The following is a 19,000-nucleotide window of genomic DNA, read 5'->3' as shown; positions in this document are numbered from 1 at the left end:
AAACATGACACCGCGCCGTCCCTCCCTCTCCCTCATTAACAGCTTCAACTTCACCTCGCTTCATATCACCGACGAACCACCCGATCCCCCCTACACTCGCCTCTGGATTTATTTATTTTTTCTAGGCTTGATATTTATGGGTTGGCCTGTTTTAATACATCGACGGGTGTAATGAGGCCCTAACTTGTGCGATGCCTCCGCCACTAACCAACTTGGCTCTCTGTTAAGACGTGCAGCCAAAACACCACCGCTGGACACGCCCACTATTCTAACCGACACGCCCATTTATCTGTCGGACACGCCCACATAGGGGTCGAAAAACCTTATTTTGTGTTTCTTTTTGACCTTTCATAAAGTAATAAATACAATTTTAGCATCACTACAGCTTTGTTTTTTCTCCTCTCAAAAACGACTGAAACCTTTTTGAGTTAGGAGCAAAAAAATAAGCCGATTTGCCCAATAAGTGGATGAAGCACATGAAAGTGTGAAGTGGAGTTACTTGCTGAGTCGACACGAATTTCCTTGAAATATTTTGGCGTTTGATCCCGTTTGAATGAACAAAATCACAGCAAACGGTTTTTAAGAGTCGCTCCCTCTTCAGCTTGGCAAAGTTTCAATCTTTTGTGTGATTTGTAAAAACAAACCTTCGAAGTGCGAGTGCCTGATAAGTGGGCGTGTCCACGTGCCGGTCAGGACCCGCCCCCCCCCCCCTTTCCACAAAACGTCACCAATGCAAACCGAACTTCACCACCCCCTTCGTCTGTTCTGTTGTAAATATGTCCTGAGGGTATGGGAGCCCACACTCAACCCCCGCCTCCTCCTCTTCCTCCTCCTCCTCCTCCTCCTCCTCCTCCCACCTCCTCCCACTGTTGGATTCTCACTGTTAATTTTTTTTTATTTTTTTTTATTTTTTGTTCGCCTCCTTGGTTTTTACTTGTCTGTTTTTTGCGATTCTTTGGCCGCCTTCTTTCCGTTGTCTAAAGCAGTGGTGTGAGTTGATGAGTAGGACTAAGTTGGATGTTAAAAAGATGAGAAAAAGAGGTCTTGAGAAAAAAAAAATATATTTAAAAAAAAATACAAAAAACTAAACGGCTTGAATTGAGAAAAGGGTTCAAATATAGAGAAAAAAAATTATGATAAAGTTGTCATATTGTCATACTAGAGATGCTTTAGTTTGCTAATTTACTTTCTTTTTTTTCTACAAAAGACTTGGATGAAATTATTTATAAAGATGCGTCCCACGAGTCATGATCTTTTTTGGACGTAAAACAAATACATTTATTAACATTTTGTTCAAAAGAAAATAAATATAAATTATGTTAAACATTACTGGTGTTGGTGGTTTTTTTTTGTCTGAGTGCCTTTAAAGTTTTAGAACAGACCAATTTCTCCCAATTCTTTTTTTTTAAATTGCAATTTCAGTGGTTCCAGGTCCAGTGAGGAGCTTCGAATGGTACAAAGGTGAGTAGTGAACTGGAAAAGTTTTGATTTGATAATTTTTGTTTATGTAAATCCAGATGCCATAATAGCTAACCAGAGTAGATATTATTATTATTATTTTAATACAATTAATTGCCGTCTGTTGCAATATTTCAGTGGTTTACTCGAAGTACAGTCCGTGATTTCCGCCTCTGGTGTCTTGGCAAAAATCGTCCCTCATCAAAATGCGTCTGATTTGAGCTTCTACGCATGCGCAGTAGTGGAAACGTCACTCAATTTGGACGTCCACCATATTTGCCACCACACCGGGAAGGTATCAAATTAGCTGCGCTGTGCTAATGAAGGGCAGCTTCAAGAAAATACTCGTTATTGTTGGCAAAAAAAAACGACAAACTACCGCAAGCTGTGCTGTCAATTTGTCCACATTTCCAACATGGACACTTGTTGGCCACGTAAAGGGCGGGAAATCATGAAGAAGGTGGTGTTGCTGCGGACGCTGCAGTTCACACAGGTGAGTTTTTCCAACTCTGGTGTATCAAATACATTCTACAAAAAATAATATCCACTGGAAGTGTCTTTTTGTCAACAAAGGAGCAGATGGAAATGCAATGACAAAGTGTATGAACTCCGAAAAGAATAGAAAACATTTATAGTGTCGTGAAGACTTGTGCGCTTGCCTGTCCTCACCAGGCGTCGCCAGTAGAGGGCAGTGTGCACCTGCACCTACAACTTCACCTCCACTCAGCAATAACGCAGCAAAACATCCCTTCTTCACAAATATTCAAGTTTAATCCAGTTTGACTCTGAAGCAGCAGGCGTGAACTCCACCATGTTTAGTGTTACTGGGAGGTTCTATTTATTTATCTTTCTTTTTTTTTTTTTAATCTTTTGTAAATACTTGAAGAAATCCAGTGGCTTATTATTACATACCTACCGGCGGGTGTTGAAACGGTTTATATTTGGTTCTTGGAGACAAAAATCAAAAGTTTTTTCAAATAGAAGTCATTCAGTGGTTCTGTTTATTCTGTAATGATCATATTCATCCATTCATCAGCTTCATCCAATACTTCAAAAGGCCTCAAAGCTCAGATCAGTGCGAATATACAACACAAGTGGCTGCCCAGAGTGTACGTCATCGTTCCTCTGGAGACATTTACATGTGATCTATCATCTAATGCCACAATATTTATAATCCCATCAATACTACCAGTTAATAGCTACTATACTGCCAAAAGTGTTTGCTCAGTGCTTCGAATTATTGAATTCGTTTAAAGTTAAAAGACTGAGGATCGGTGCATTTCCACTTTATTTTTTTTCATTTTCTATATATATATATAGGAGGCATTTATTGATTCATTGATGGCGGCTTTAATTGAAAAATGAAAAAAAAAACCAAAACGGATAAAGCCTTCAACGTGCAGTGATGGAGCCACTCGTTAAGTGAAAAGGGAAAAATCTTGGTCCATCTTTGGGTGAAAATGCTCAGTCTCCGTGGAAATGAGGGGAAAATGGAACTTTTGGACAACACTCTGATTTTGTGGGGCGGGCGGGCGGGTGTTCAACGCAGCGTTTCGCAAATTGCTCCATCTCCCTGGGAAGGGAGAGAACGCAACTTTTGGAAAATGCTTTGACGTCATTCCCATGGAAACTGGGGACAACTCGACATTTCGGAACTGGCGGGGCGGGTGAAACTTTTTGAAAGCGCTCCGACTCCATTGAGCGCACAATGCGCACCGCAACCGCAGTAAGTAGTTGTTCTGCAACAGTGACAAAAAATGGCGGCATCCGTGGGGTCGCGACTCCCCGTCCGTGTTCTCCTGGGACTTGGTCGTTTTATTTTGACAGTCACCGTAATAACAATCCTACTTGGTGGTCTGGGCTCTCCCATTGTTAATGTTTATAGCCTGACGGTAAAATTATCCTCTTTTGAAGCTTTTTACATTCAAATGCTCCATGAACAATCCTGATTGATAGACATGTAAATGTATTGGTCCATAGCGTTATGACTTAAATACAGCGGTGTTTTTTTGTTTTGTTTTGTTTAAACAACGATTTATTATCATATGATTGCTTTTTAAATATGAAAAGAAAAAGAAAAAAAATCAAATATGTATAAATAAGTGTATCAAGAGTTAAATAAGTTGCAGGCCTGTACCCAAGTGTTACCATAAGCTGTGACTGGATTCACTGCAGGAGGGACAAGTACAAACTGGAGGATATAATAACTGTGTTCTAATCAAACGGTCCGCTCCGAACTTTGATGACCGGCGCTAAAAGAAATCCAAACTTCCACTGTGTTAAAAAGCCTGCGCCCATTGTTCAAGGAGCAGCAGCAAACATCACATGACTCCTCTAAAATAGCTCCTCACATATCCCTCGCGCTCCAGGCTGCCAAAGCCTCAAGCTCATTGTATTCTGTTCTTTTTAAAAAAAAAAAAAGAAAAAGAAAAGAAAAAGAGTGTGGAGACTGCTCTGTTATTATCTTATTCGACTTTCCATTTCCCAGCGAGCTCCGGCGGCAGGTCGGGTTTCCTGCTCCGACACGTCTCGCCTCGGATCGGTCCCCTCGGCCGGGGGTTGGGGTTGGGGTGGTGGGGGTGGGGGTGGGGGGTGGGTAGAAGCCACCGTCAGGGAAGAGGGGTTAAAAGTCGTCCATGTCCTTGTTGACTCCATGTGGGTGGCTCCTCCGTCCTCCCTGGGAAGCTCTGATCCCTCATTTGTTGACGCTTCTTTTTTTCAAAGTCTGCTTCTTTTTTTTTTTTTTTCTTCCTTTTTTTTTTCTTTTTTCTTTTTTTATTCTCCAAAGTCGGTACATAGTAAATAAGCAGCTCGGCTCCCGGCCTTCCGGCCGAGGCTTTTTTGTCCCGCCGCGCGCGGAGGTCGGAGGTGCGTCTCGTGGCAGCCGGGCCCCCCCGTCGTCGCTCCGTCACTTCCACTCCGGCCTCATGTAGTCGGGGATGCACTGGCAGACCTGGTGGCTGTAGTAGAACCCGGCCTGGCACGCTCGCCGGGGCTTCCTGCACGGCAACCTGTAACAGCTAGAAACACAAAATCAGGGTTTTAAGTTGGGACACGGGGGAGGGGAGGGGGGGGAGGGGGGGGGGGGGGGGGTTCTATTCTCTTGGCATGCGGACGACCGATTGTTCAGATCCTCACATCCCTTTTGGGTAAAACCCCCGATCCAAGTGCATGAAAAGGCTCTGTGTGAGAAGAAGAGGGTGTGTGTGTGTTTTTTTTTTTTTTTTCCTCTTCTTCTTCTTCCTGTAGGGACACAGTTCAAAAATACAGTCGGAGCGTGTGTGATCCCGAGCGCACCTCCTCCTGTGACCAGATGTCGGACGGACAAATAAGACAAAACAACCCGAAGAATGTGCGCCTGTGTTTGGAAATCTATACAACTCCACGCTGGGAGATGAAGAGGAATGGACGCTAGTCCGGGTACGAGCTCGTGGGATTACATGAGACAACCACTGCATCGGGGCTCGCCCTGTCCTCTGTAATCCCACTTCTCCTCCAAGAGTCCCATAAAACTATCCCGGCCAGAAGATTTAGGGAACTGCTCTCCGGTTTTCCCACATCGATTCTACTTGAGTCCTATCAGCCTCATGTCTGGGTGTGTTTTCTCAGTCTGCTCTACAGCTGTCATCGGGCTCTCCGCAGGCCTCTCGGGTCAGAGGAAGGCCGATCCCTCGCTGCCGGCTGTGGGAACCGCCACACTCATGCAAAACACGCCAATGTTTAGTTGGACTGATGTCCATAAAAGGTCACACAGAGGAGGTTTTCTTCTTTTTCCTCCGGTGGAATGCTTGACGTGTCCATTGAGGGTTTTCTCTAGAAGCTCTGGTTCTCACTCTCCTGGTCCCAGGGATCCAGGCCGGGGAGGACCGAGGTCCAGCTGCACTGACCGAGACCTCCGCTGTCTCAGGTGGAAGTCTGACACCCTGCAGAGGGTCTGTTACCGCGTGTACGGCCACACTGTTCTACACACTGTGCTACTCACTCTATTACACACACTGTAACACACACTAACACACCGTTACACTGTTACACACTCTATTACACACTCTGTTACACACTCTATAACACATTGTTACACAATGTTCCACTGTTCCACACTCTATAACACACTGTTACACACTGTAACCCACTGTTACACACTCTATTACACATTCTGTTAAACACTGTTACACACACTGTAACACACTGTTACACACTCTATTACACACTCTGTTACACATTGTTACACACTGCAACGCTCACAGTAATAGTGTGCGTAACCTTGTGTGTTACTGTGTTACAGTGTGTGACAGTGTGTAACAGTGTGTTATGGAGTGTGTAACAGTGTGTGTTAGTGTGTGACAGTGTGTAACAGTGTGTTATGGAGTGTGTAACAGTGTGTGTTAGTGTGTTACAGTGTGTGATAGTGTGTAACAGTGTGTTATAGAGTGTGTTACAGTGTGTGATAGTGTGTAACAGTGTGTTATAGAGTGTGTTAAAGTGTGTAACAGTGTGTGTTACAGTGTGTTACAGTGTGTGATAGTGTGTTATAGAGTGTGTTACAGTGTGTAACAGAGTGTGTTACAGTGTGTGATAGTGTGTTATAGAGTGTGTTACAGTGTGTTACAGTGTGTGTTACAGTGTGTGATAGTGTGTAACAGTGTGTTATAGAGTGTGTTAAAGTGTGTAACAGTGTGTGTTACAGTGTGTGACAGTGTGTTATAGAGTGTGTTAAAGTGTGTAACAGTGTGTGTTACAGTGTGTTACAGTGTGTAACAGTGTGTTTTAAGTGTTACCGAGTTTGTTACTCTGAGTGTGTCACTGTGTTACAAAGTGTTACTCAGTTACAAAGTGTGTGACTATGTTACAGAGTGTTACAGTGTGTGTTACAGAGTGTTACAGAGCAAAGAATGTTAAACACGACACACAGCCGGTAAACGATCTTCTATCGCGGAGGTTAGTGGATCACACCGTTACATAAGGTTACATAACAACATAAGATGTTAAAACAATATTCTGTTTTATTGGATAAACTGTCTAAAAAAAGTCTTTTTTTCAACTTTTTTTTTTTTGCTGCCAAACATTTTAACGCCAGAGATCAAAACCCTGAAGTCTGACAGTCATCGGCGGTTTAACTATTCCATCTGCTGCGTACGTTGGATTGGAGAGGTAACGACGCGCGGGAATCTAAGTTTCTGCCGATGCATGAGCGGTACGATAAAGTGGCGGGGTAATGAAGCGTGTCTATATTTAACTTGTTTGACTTGAGGCGAGGTGGATTCTTAAGAGTCTACTTGGCAGAGACCCACAGTGAGGATATTTGGGATAATTTCCCCCCCCAGAGGAGACGATCTGTCTTTGCTACAGACAAAGAGGACGGAGCGAGGCCACTTTGGCTCGAGACCAAGAACAGGCTTTTTGTGCGTGCGTGTGCGTGCGTGTGTGTGTGTGTGTGTGTGCGTGCGCGTGCACCTACCTGCAGGTGTTGGGGTTGAACCTCTTGCCCTGCCGCAGACACGACGGCGGACTCTCTCTACACTCGCACAGGCAGGTGTCGGGGTTCAGCGGCTGGTTTCCAGGACAGTCGGCGGCGCACACGCAGCCGCACAGCTCGCCGTCCCACCGCTGGCCGGCCGGACACACCGTCCCCACGGCCTGGCCTTCACACTGGCATTCGCCTGACGGGGATTCACACGTTAGGGAGAACACCGACATTCCAGTGGACGGGCGACCAAGTTGGATTGTTTATTGCGGCGACTGTCAAAATAAAAGTACCAAGTCCAGGAGAAAACAGACGGGGAGTCATGGCACGACGGAGGTATCCGTTATTACGTCGGCCAAGAACGGAATGAAATCATTGTCTGTATGTCTTTTAGCAGGATTACGTCAAAACTACTGCACGGATTTGGTCCAAATTGTCACCACAGAAAGATATTAGGCCCTGGAAGATTCCGTAAAATTTTGGACGTCACATTTACTACGGCCATGGTGCGCATGACCAGCGTTTTCCCCGTTTTATATGGCGTGCTTTAAAAAGTTGCGTTTTCCTCCGTTTCCACAGAGTCGGAGTCGTAGCTGTTATCGAAAAGTTGCGTTTTCCCTCCGTTTCCACGGAGACGCATTTTTTCAAAAAGCTGCTCTTTGAGCCACGCAAGTTTTCAAGTCTCTCTTGAGAACGCAGTGGCGTAAACGTGGCCTGGAGCGGCACTCTTCAGGACGCTCATGTCCGTACTTGTCGGCTAATTGCTCGACTTCTCAAAATTTCCCAATTCTGAATTTATGTTTCACTCATCTGATCTCAGTCGTTGACTTGAGCAACGGATCCTGAAACCGAAACCTTTTGACCCCCCCCCCCCCCCCCCCCCAAGGCCTGGAAAACACATGTGGTGTTACGGACGGAGACGCGCCCTCACATGTGTTGTGGTCCAGCTTCCATCCCGGATCGCAGCTGGCCTCAGTCAGTCCGTTCTGACACACGCACTCGCAGGTGGACTCCTCCAGGACCCTGTTGGGCCCGCACAGAGCCAGCAGGTCCACATCCAGCGCCTCTGGAACACACAAGGGACGGGGATCATGTATAAAACCACTGCAGACATTCACCGTGAACTTCAGCTATGCCCTGAGTTTTATTTCTTTCTTTTTTTTCCCAGATGCGGTTCGGATGAATTCGAGTGTCTTGTGTCGCGCCGTCGCTTTAAATGGGCGTCGTACTTCACGATGGAAGCCGAGAGGAGACGAGAACGCCGCCGCGACGTAAGAGGGATGTTCCCGCGTTCACCAGAAAGCCCGGCCCGGCGGAGGGATCGCTTTGCGGACGCCAGAGCGTCGAGAGCGACTGCGGTCAGAACTGCACTGAGGCTGCTCCTTTCTTTTTTTAGGGCGCCACTCGAGCCCGTCGCATACCTGTGGTAAGTCCAGAGAGGACTCCTCTGTTTACATTGATCCCTACACAAAGTTTTCCTCGGAAATATCCAGAAAGGGTTCCGCTGGGCGAGGGCGAAGGGGTACTACCTATACGTCGGTACCTGTTGGTTTGTGCCCCCTGGTTCTCCAGAGAGGGAGAGAACACAAAAACCTCAAGGTGGAGATTTCTGAAGTAACAAGAGAGACATGGGTTTATTGTTGGAGGAACAAGGCGTAGTGCATGATAGTACAAGTAAAGAGTCACGAAGACACTCCTTTTTCAGTAAACGTCTCCTTGGAGAACTCGTGGAGGATCCTCACTGTGCTCGGAGTACACGATCTACTGCTTTGTGTGACGCTGAGAGCTTCTTTCACCGAAGTTCCTCATCTCAACGGTTTTCCGTCTTCGTTTCAGAAAAGTTTCGCATTTACGCGGCAAAGTTTTTGTAAAACTGTAGATCTGCTGGGGGTGGGCGTAGCGTCGACGCGGAGGCTGTGTGGTTCGCAGCGGCACATAGGCTTCACATATCGTTTGTGTATGAAGTATAAATTAGGCTATGGTATTTAATTGGTACTCATATCAGTGAGTATCTGTGAGTAATTAACGGCTAGTACCCGTATCAATGCTTGGTATCAGCAAGTAGCTGAAGGTTAGTACTCGTATTGATACTCTGCATTAGTAAGTAGCTAAAGTTTAGTACTCGTATCGATACTTGGTATTGGCAAGTAGCTGAAGTTCATATTGATACTTGGTACCAGCAAGTAGCTGAAGGTTAGTACTCGTATTGATACTCTGCGTTAGTAATTATCTAAAGGTTAGTACTCATATTGATACTTGGTATCAGCAAGTAGTTAAGGTTACTACTGGTATTGGTACTTGTAATTGGCAAGTAGCTAAAGTTTAGTACTCTTATTGATACTTGGTATCACCAAGTAGCTTAAGTTTAGTACTCGTATCGATACTTGGTATTGGCAAGTAGCTGAAGGTTAGTACCTGTAACAATACTTGGTATCGGTACTTGGCATCAGCAATTAATACTCATTTTGATACATGGTATCAGCAAGTAGCTGAAGGTTAGTATTGGTATCGATACTTGGTTATCGGCAAGTAGCTAAAGGTTAGTACTCATATTGGTACTCTGTATCTGCAAGTAGCTAAAGGCTAGTACTTGTATTGATACTTGGTGTCGGCAAGTAGTACTCGTATCGATACTTAGTAGTGGCAAGTAGCTGAGGGTTAGTACTGGTATCGGTAGTTGGTATCAGCAGGTAGCTAAAGGTTAGTACCCCCCCCCCCCCCCCATTGTAACAGAAGTTGTTTCCAGCATTAGTCATGCTCTCCTACCTGTTTCCCTCATGGAGTAGTTTATGGCGTTCGCGGCGACGCACACGCAGTTAACCGGATCCCACAACGACCCCGAGGCGCAGGGAATCTCTGGAGGGGAACACCTACCCACACACACACACACACACACACACGCTACCGTCAAAACATGAAAACAAAGGTGCGTGACTCACCAGTGTGTGTGTGTGTGTGTGTGTGTGTGTGTGTGTGTGTGTGTGTGTGTGTGCCACTCAAACTCACAGGTGATCTGCCGCCGCCCGCCGGATGATGGAGTGCAGCGGCCGCCGGGAGAGGCACTCGCACGAGGTGTGGTTGATGAAGGCCACCGTGATGACGGCGCGGTCCATCCTGGGCGGGGACAGCTGCATCAACTGGAGAAAGGGTGGGTTCAATCAGGAGATCGCACGCCATCGTGATCGAGGGGGGGGACTTTTAATACTTCTGCGCGTTTTTTTTTTTTTTTTTTTTTTTGTGACGTTATGTAACGCCGCGTGGCGGTATATCACATTGACATATTGAGCTGGTTACGTAACTGAGCTAAAAGAAAGCAACAAGATCCGACTCCCTCATGGCCCCTGGTGAACTCCAACACAACAATGAGTCGCAGCATATTTGAGGTTGAAGTGTTTTTTCCACTTTTGTTTTTTTTTTTATTTGATTTGTGGGAACTAAAGTGAAACTCATCAAGTTTATCTTGAATGTTTTAAGCTCCTCTCTCTCCAGGATCAACTTCTCCCAGAAATATAAGACGATATACTCTGAGAGGTTCTTGTAATTTGATACCAGCTTCATTGTCTTTGCCAGCTTTATTTTGCTTGTGTAAACATCCCAAGCATGATGCTGGCGTAAAATTACCAAATATGAGACACACTGGAGACATTTGGGCTCCGACGGTGCTCAGAGTCACTGAAAAGACAACTTTTTGAAAACTGCTCCCAAGGTGGAACTTTTTGAGAGCCTGTCTCCGTGGGAACCGGTGGGAAAAACGCAACTTTTCGAGAACACTCCTACTTTGTCTCCATGAAAACGGGGCGTAAGAACACAAGTTTGCTAAAAATGCGTAAAACTCCAACTCCGTGGAAACCAGGAAAAACGCAACTTTATGAAAACTCCCAGACCCAACGGGGGGGAAATATGTAAGAAACTTTTTGAAAACGCTCCAATTCTTTCAATGCCGAAACGGAGGAAAACACAGCTTTTTGAAAATGTTTTGACCCTCTCTATGTGGAACCGGAGGAAAACGCGATTTTACGAAAATTCTCGGGCTCAGTCGCCGCGTAAATTGGGAAAGCACAACTTTAAAAAAAAAAACAACAACAATAAATAAAATACGCTCTGACTCAGTCTCCTTCTAAACGAGAGGAAAATGCAACTTTTTGAACTCTGTCTCCATTTGGAGAAAACGTAACTTTTTGACTCTGTCTACGTGCAAAAACGCAACTTTTTGAAAATGTCTGGCTCAACCTGTAACTTTCGTTCTTAGTTAGATAATACAGATTGAAAAAATGGGTACAAATTGGTATAAATGGCAGAAAGAAACACGACGAGGTTGCCCGGGGTTACGTACCGTCTTGTTGACTAGTGTGTAACTTGTGTTGGTGCAGTAAAAAGCCTCGTTGTTGCAGCATCCGCCGCAGCGATGAAGGGCCATGCAGCGAGGGAGGTAGAAATGACTGGTGGATTCTGGGTATTCCTTGGCGACCTCGACGCAGACTTCTCTGGGCTGGCACGACGTTCGCTGGATCTCCTCGAGAATGACTGTAAACATGCAGGATTATGCAGCTGGACTCTGGCTGTTGGCACTTCCTTCATCACTCAGACCACCTTCAGATTCACATCATTCGTTAGTGTTTCGATATTTGGCGGTCACAATGGCGGGGGAGGGTGTTTACCTTCCAAAGTCCCGTCCACTTTGTACAGAGCTTCCCCCCGAATCCGACCCCACAGGTCCTGGTTGTTGGAGTGAACTAAAGGACTCGCTGAGGAGCTGGGAAAGGATGGGGAGGAAGAGGAGGAGCTGTGAAACGACTTCTTCCTCAGGCAGTGCTGCATCAGACTGTATTCAGGGTATAGGAGCTGCAGTAAATCATCCACGCTGGTCACTGTGTCCAAACTGGGCTGATCGTCTGACAGCACTGGAGCCTGCATTCAGAAAGGATAGGAGTTAGGGTTTAGGAGTTAGGGGTTAGGAGTTAGGGGTTAGGGGTTAGGAGTTAGGAGTTAGTAGTGAGGGTTTAGGGGTTAGGGTTTAGGAGTTAGGGGTTAGGAGTTAGGGTTTAGGAGTTAGGAGTAAGGGTTTAGGAGTTAGGGGTTAGGAGTTAGGGTATAGGAGTTAGGAGTAAGGGTTTAGGGTTTAGGGGTTAGGGTTTAGGAGTTAGGGGTTAGGAGTTAGGGTTTAGGAGTTAGGAGTAAGGGTTTAGGGGTTAGGGTTTAGGAGTTAGGGGTTAGGAGTTAGGGTATAGGAGTTAGGAGTAAGGGTTTAGGGGTTAGGGTTTAGGAGTTAGGGGTTAGGAGTTAGGGTTTAGGAGTTAGGAGTAAGGGTTTAGGGGTTAGGGTTTAGGAGTTAGGGGTTAGGAGTTAGGGTTTAGGAGTTAGGAGTAAGGGGTTAGGGTTTAGGAGTTAGGGGTTAGGAGTTAGGGTATAGGAGTTTGGAGTAAGGGTTTCGGAGTTAGGAGTTAGGGTTTAGGAGTTAGGAGTTTTGAGTAAGGGTTTAGGAGTGAGGAGTTAGGGTTTAGGAGTGAGGAGTTAGGGTATAGGAGTTAGGAGTTAGGGTTTAGGACTGAGGAGTTAGGGTATAGGAGTTTGGAGTAAGGGTTTAGGAGTTAGGAGTTTGGAGTAAGGGTTTAGGAGTGAGGAGTTAGGGTATAGGAGTTAGGAGTTAGGGTTTAGGACTGAGGAGTTAGGGTTTAGGAGTTAGGGTATAGGAGTTTGGAGTTAGGGTTTAGGAGTTAGGAGTTAGGGTATAGGAGTTAGGGTTTAGGGTTTAGGACTGAGGAGTTAGGGTTTAGGAGTTAGGACTTAGGGTATAGGAGTTAGGGTTTAGGACTGAGGAGTTAGGGTTTAGGAGTTAGGGTTTAGGAGTGAGGAGTAAGGGTTTAGGAGTTAAGGTTTAGGAGTTAGGGGTTAGGGTTTAGGAGGTAGGAGTAAGGGTTTAGGGGTTAGGAGTTAGGGGTTAGGAGTTAGGGTTTAGGGGTTAGGAGTTAGGGTTTAGATCGACGTGTCCTGTTTTTGGGGGAGGGGGGTGAGTTGTGTCGATCGGGCTTTGTCCTTCGGGGAATATGAATCGATCTTTTAGTTTTAGGGTCCCTATACAAGATTTCAAGTGAAAATGCCAAACATTCCTTCTGAAAATGCAACTTTTTGAGAAGGGCTCCCAAGGTGCAACTTTTTGAAAACACTCAGACTCCATCCCCAGTCGGGGTCCTGCGCAACACGGGCCGTAGTAAATAGTTCTGCACATGCTCAGTAGATGGACAACAAGTATAAGAGACTGTCATGGCTCCGAGTTCATCTTCCCCTGGGACTTGGTACTTTTATAGTTGAGTCGCCGTAACAACTTTTGAAATGAAAAGGCAAAAAAAAAAAAAAAACGGCGCGTTCTCACTTGAGACACTGTGTAAACATTTTTTATATTTCTATGAGCTTGACTTGTGTGACGATTACGAGTCGTCGTTTCCTCGGGAAGGAAAACAATTAGAGTTGCCCGTGTCGGCTCTGCCGCTCTGTGTGGGATGAACTTTGAATACCTCAAACTCCCAATGTGTTGCAACACGTTGCTGGTGGCTACTGTCAGTTATTAAGAGTTTTGCATGTCCTCTCCTCACCTTCACGCGCTCATTGTTGCGCCGGAGTTCACAAGGGATCCAGACAGAGTGTGTAATTAATGCTTCCTTTTTGTCTTTTGTTTAAAAATATAATCCCCCCCTGCCCCGGTGAAGAGTTTTAATCTGGGAGTACCTGACGTGTCAGCGCCGTCTCATCTGACCCAGTTTATACGATTGTTTTCGTACGTGTCTGCAGATGTAACGTGCAGAGCTGCATTTGGTGTCCTGAGCTGCTTCAAGTAGAGGCTGTCAGGTCACCAACATCACTATTCTGGCGGCTCGCACAGGAACCCTCAGATTATCGTAGATACCCCTCCGTAAATCATGTCTGCCGTGACTCATACACTTAATGACTTTCCTGCGGGCCGGATGAATGGCTCCTGTGCTCCATGGAGATAGGCGAGAGATATTCGGCTGGAGGATTACTGCGTCGTCTGGGCTGTGAGTAGCTGCTGCTCCTGCCTCGGTGTTGCGCATTAAATCTTCCCCCAGGGAATGAGAGGGGTTGTTTAGTTTCCCAGGCTCAGCAGGGGCAAACTGGCACAGCTGGCATTACCTAAACAGAAGCCAGATCACTGTCTGTGTTATCAGCCTCTGCTTTTATCTCCTCGGTCTGCCCCCCAACCCCCCCCCGCCTCCTCCACGTCTGCTTCTCTCCATCCATCTCTTCTCCATCAGCGTTTCTCTCTCCCCTCAGCTGTCCTGTCTGAGGCCCCGTTTACACAACATTTCGAGACAAAAAGCTGAAAACGAGATAGTGAGTATGTTCTATAAACATGGACAAAGGGAGAACGCGGACATTCTAGTGGACAGACGACCAAGTTGGATTGTTAATACAGTGACTGTCAAAATAAAAGTACCAAGTCCCAGGAGGATACGGACTGGGGGTCATGACACTCTGGAGGAAAACATTGTTGTTATTGGCTCTACTGAGCATGAGCAGGACAACTGTTTAACACAGCTCATACGCATACGCGTTACCGCTGTCTACTCAGGACCGCACTTCCAGAAAGTGTCCTTTTCCCCCGTTTCCATGGAGACGGAGTTGGAACATTTTCCAAAAAGTAGCGTTTTACCCGGTGTCCATAGAGATGAACTGGGAACATTTTCCAAAAGTTGCATTTTCCCCCTTTTCCGTGGAGATGGAGTTGTAACGTTTTCAAAAAGTAGTTGCGTTCACCCCCGTTTCCATGGAGACGGAATCAGATCATTTTTTTTTCCTTTAAAGTTTCTTTTTTTCCCCACGTTTCCATGGAGACGGAGTCGAAACGTTTTGACAAAGTTGCGTTTTCCCCCCGTTTACACTGGGAGCGAGTCAAAGCGTTTTGACCAAATTGCATTCGCCCCCGTTTCCATGGAGACGGGGAACTTTTCAAAAAGTTCCACCTTGGCAGCCGTTCTCAAAAGGGTTTTCCGTGGCTCCGAGCAACCACCGTGGTGTAGACGGACGCAAGTTTTTGTGTTTTCACTTGAAATGGGACATTTCTTGACCTGGTGTTTGAAAACTTTTCTCCGTCACTAAAGCACATCCCTTTAAAAAAAAAAAGATACCATAAAGTATACACGCATACAGTATAAACGCGACAGGTTTGATCCTCCTCTCGCTCTCTTCCACAACGTCTTCTCACACTTCTGTATCTGTTTTCTTCAAACGATATGAACTCATCGCTCAGGGACGGTGAAGTCATGATGGACGAACCTCCGGGGTGTGTCCGGCATCACGCACACACAAGTATGTCTACACACCCATGTGTTTGTTCCACTGCCTGCCTTCTATCCGAAACACCTCGTCTCTTGAACCCACACTTTGGACAAGATCCGCTCGTCTTGACAGGGGACCCTGAACGGGGGGGGGGACGTCTCCCTGAAAAGCTTCAGCCACGAAACCGAACTTCACTCATTCATTCAACCTGAAGATCTCCTTCCACTCAGGACTTCTTCAGAAGGGAATGACCGGCTGCTTTGGCGGTAACACGACGGTACCCTGTGACTCAGTTTGACAAGTTGGAAACTGTTCCCTCACGCCGGTAGCGACTTACAAAAGAAAACGATTGCACATTTCCAAAGAACTGGACACCGAGTCGTCGCACGGAAACTGCGTCAACTGTCATAATCTGCCACTTGGAGGTCAGATATTTAACCCGAAGTAATTTCTTTCGGATATTCCAAGACTCCCCAGTTTCATTCGTCCAACGTTTTAAACTGGTTCTAGGTCCAGTTTAGATCAACCAGGATGAAATGTTCTGAAAGCATTGATGCAGTTTGACCAAATGACTTTCTAAAGTGAATTTGTATGCCGATGACACCGTCCTTAATCACTTGGTCTCGACGTCCTAAAGACTCTTTAAGGTTTTGTCGGCCGTAATATGAAAGGCTGACGTGTGACACCCGATATACTCCAATCCGATAAAGCAAATTATTAAAATTTCCCACCCTTTAAACTGCGGAAACACGGCTATTACCTCTATTAGCCGGCACCGCTGCGGCGCGCTGTCATTTCGTAAAAGATGGAAGGTCACCGCTGCTGTGGCGCCAGCGTGAGCTGTTCTAGTCTCGTGTCGTCACGCATACGAACGGGCGACTTTAAAGGGCGGCGGGGTGTTCGACGACGCGCCTTACCTTTGTACCCATGTTTCCAGTCTGGTAGTAGTCCGCGTAGTCTTGTCCCGAGCACAAATTGCAGATTTTAAGCATCCATAGGAGGACAGCTGGTATCCACATAGTGAGGAGGAGGGCGGGGAGGAGATGTTTTTTTTTTTTTTTTAAATAGAGCAGGTGGAGGCGAAAGGGAAAAGCTTTGGATTCTTTCCGTTCACAGACAGGGCAGATATCCGTCGGCTCCTCTCTTCATTCTACCCTGGGACGAAGTTGCTCTTCTGGCACGGGCTGCTGGGGTTTGGGAAATGGGCTGAATAAAACATGATGAGGAAATCCTCTCCCCTTCCTGGTGCGGGACGTCCAGCTGGTCACCCCCGTGTCGTCTTCAGAGGAGCCCTGCTCTCGGCCCTCGCCGCACCTCCGTTCCCCCGCTCATGGTCAGGTGTCTTCTAAACGGCCACTTGCCTCCGCTCCAGTTTTGTCTTCACTTATCTTCCCCGGCCTTCGGCTTGAAATATCCCCCCGCCGCTGTATTTTCCGCCGCTCGCATTTATCTCCCCGTCGCTCCTCCAGCCTTGGCGGTCGGTCTCCGCCGTTCGCCCTTCACACTTGGTGCACTTCCTTTGCTTTCCTTTATCAGTATTTTTGCTCCCGCAGCAGCTGTGCTCCTCTCTGCCTCTTTTATCTGTCCCAGAAACCTTCAGGGCAAAGCCTCTCCGTCTCTTGTCAGGCTGTGTGATCCATAAAAAAAAAAAAAAAAAAAAAAACACCAGAAAGAAAAGAGAGAAATAGGAAAGTCTCAAGTTAAGTCCTGTTCCCCGGATGGAATTTTCAGGAAAAAAAGCAGTCCAGCGTTTGGTATTAAGTTCTTGTCCAAACAGGGAGAGAGTGCGTCTGACTCGTGGACGTCCTGCTGGAGTGAATGGAGGAGGAAAGAAAGAAAGAAAAAAAACAAAAAAAAAAAAAGAATCCAAGAATGGAGGGCCTGTATGTTGTGGGCGGAGTGAAGGAGGGACGGTGTGTTACAGCTGATTTCACTCCGAAAAGTGCAGAAGCAGGACGGCCACGCTTTCTCTTCCCCATCAGTCAAACGTCACGCAATCTTGAGCGTCTCCGTCCTTCCTCGCCGCAGGAAGCAGCCGGCGAGGAACGGCCTTTTTTCTTTTTATCAGCGCCTTTGGGCTGATTCTGTTCATTCCTGTGTGTGTGTGTGTGTGTGCGTGAGGGGGGGGGGATTTCGGCGGGAAATGAAGCCCTCACACCTGCAGCCTGCGGGGCGGCGTTTACACGACGACCACTTCCAGTTTATTTATTCCATTCGCTTATGTATTGGAATCGGGACAACGCACATTCGTGAACAGGCGTACACAAATTGCGAATGTGCCAGATTAGAGCAAAGCTGTAGTCACACAAGAAAAAATCTTAAGGTATGAAGAAATAGAAAACACCAAATTAAACAAAAAACTTAAAAACTATACAAATCACAGTTGGGTAAAATGAGTGCGGGACTGGTTTAACTTAAGGTGTAAGTCGGCGTGGGATCGGGGAAACGCTCACACTCCGCCGCTGCTCCTGCTCATGTGCATCGGGCCAGTAGTGACCAGTTGTTCTGCACATGCTCAGTACGGCGACAACAACAACAACAACAACGGGCAACAACCCCGCTCGGTCGTCTGTCCACTCGAATGTCCCGTCGACTCCCGTTGGTAACGGACATGGCGTGTTGCGCTCTCCACGCACGTGTGTGTGTGTGTGTGTGTGTGTGTGTGTGTGTGTGTGTGTGTGTGTGTGTGTGTGTGTGTGTGGTTTCATTACAAAAGCAACCGACAGCGCCAACTTGTGGCCCGGCATGCCAACTACATGTTTTTCGACACGCTGTGGTGTAAATGCGGAAATTCTCTGAAGCGTAAATAAATGATGCAAAAACGTGGTAAAGGGGAACCAGACCCCCCCCCCCCCCCCCCCCCCCCCCCCCGTGTCTTCGTCTCTCCAAGCTTTACAAAGAAAAGACGAACTTTACATACCTCCTTAAATATACCGCCTGGAGGCTACGAGGTTATGTGTCTGTGTGTCACGAGGAGGAAAAGCTGGAGGAGGAGGAGGAGGAGGAGAGGCAGACAGCATAAGAAGCTTATGTCTTTGTCTAAATCATGAAGTCTTTTCTTCTTCTTTTTTTTTTCCCCCTCCTCTTGCAAAAGAAAGGAGTCGACCATCAAATAAATTATGGGATGGATGGACGGACAAGAGAGTCAGACAGGCCAGAGAGGGCAACAAAAAAAAAAAAAAAAAAGCAGAGGAGGAGAAAAAGGGAGAAGGAAGAGGTGTGTCTGGGAAACATCCGTCACTGCCAGCCTTTTTCAGGGATTAAAGATGCGCACACACACACACACACACACACACACACACACACACACACACACACACACACTGGCGTGTGTCTGCTTGCAGTTGAGCTTTATGTGTGTGGAAATCTGCACAGCCAACATTCCAGTCATTGCTTTCCCCGTGTCATCATGTGAGCTCAGAGGGGAGTCAGACATCACACACTCCAACCCGGCCCAGCGAAAAGAAGTCCATCCCAGGACATCGAGACGGAGGGTCTCCCCGCCGCGCACCTGATCCGTCCGCGTAACGAGACCACCCGTCCGTCCACGGCGCACGTTTAGATGGTTTAAAAAAAAATAAAATACACATCGACTGGAACGTTCCCAACTTCTTATTCACCGGTGGGAACGGGGAAGCTGAGAACGGGACAGAGGAGCCTTCAGTCCCAGCAGGGGACAACCCGAAGAAGACAGGAAGCGCCTTTTCAGCACAATGGCGGTGCTGTGTGGACGACGGTGGAGGAGATGGTGGTGGTGGTGGGGGGGATTCATTTCTCTTGGGTTCTGTG

General features: G+C 46.8%; 1 protein-coding gene across 1 annotated transcript; it reads right to left on the bottom strand.

Moving 5' to 3' along the window:
* Positions 1 to 4,239: 4,239 nt before the first annotated feature.
* vegfc (vascular endothelial growth factor c) lies at positions 4,240 to 17,027 on the bottom strand. The gene is made up of 8 exons (XM_080493599.1): positions 16,129 to 17,027; positions 11,578 to 11,827; positions 11,253 to 11,443; positions 9,926 to 10,056; positions 9,686 to 9,789; positions 7,851 to 7,985; positions 6,914 to 7,115; positions 4,240 to 4,478 (listed from the first exon to the last, which is right to left on the bottom strand). The coding sequence occupies exons 1-8, from the start codon at positions 16,228 to 16,230 to the stop codon at positions 4,367 to 4,369; spliced, it is 1,227 nt and encodes a 408-aa protein (XP_080349725.1). The 5' UTR covers positions 16,231 to 17,027; the 3' UTR covers positions 4,240 to 4,366.
* Between the last annotated feature and the right edge of the window lie 1,973 nt (positions 17,028 to 19,000).

This window comes from Lipophrys pholis (assembly GCF_963383615.2).
Source record: "Lipophrys pholis genome assembly, contig: SUPER_23_unloc_1, whole genome shotgun sequence".
Lineage (NCBI taxonomy): Eukaryota > Metazoa > Chordata > Actinopteri > Blenniiformes > Blenniidae > Lipophrys > Lipophrys pholis.
This window is presented reverse-complemented; position numbering and strand designations above follow the sequence as displayed.

Coding starts and splice junctions, on each gene's coding strand:
- vegfc (XM_080493599.1), bottom strand. CDS start 16,230: ATGTGGATACCAGCTGTCCTCCTATGGATGCTTAAAATCTGCAATTTG. Junction 11,444..11,577: donor AGTGGACGGGACTTTGGAAG/GTAAACACCCTC, acceptor GCATGTTTACAG/TCATTCTCGAGGAGATCCAG. Junction 4,479..6,913: donor TTCAACCCCAACACCTGCAG/GTAGGTGCACGC, acceptor TTGTGTTTCTAG/CTGTTACAGGTTGCCGTGCA.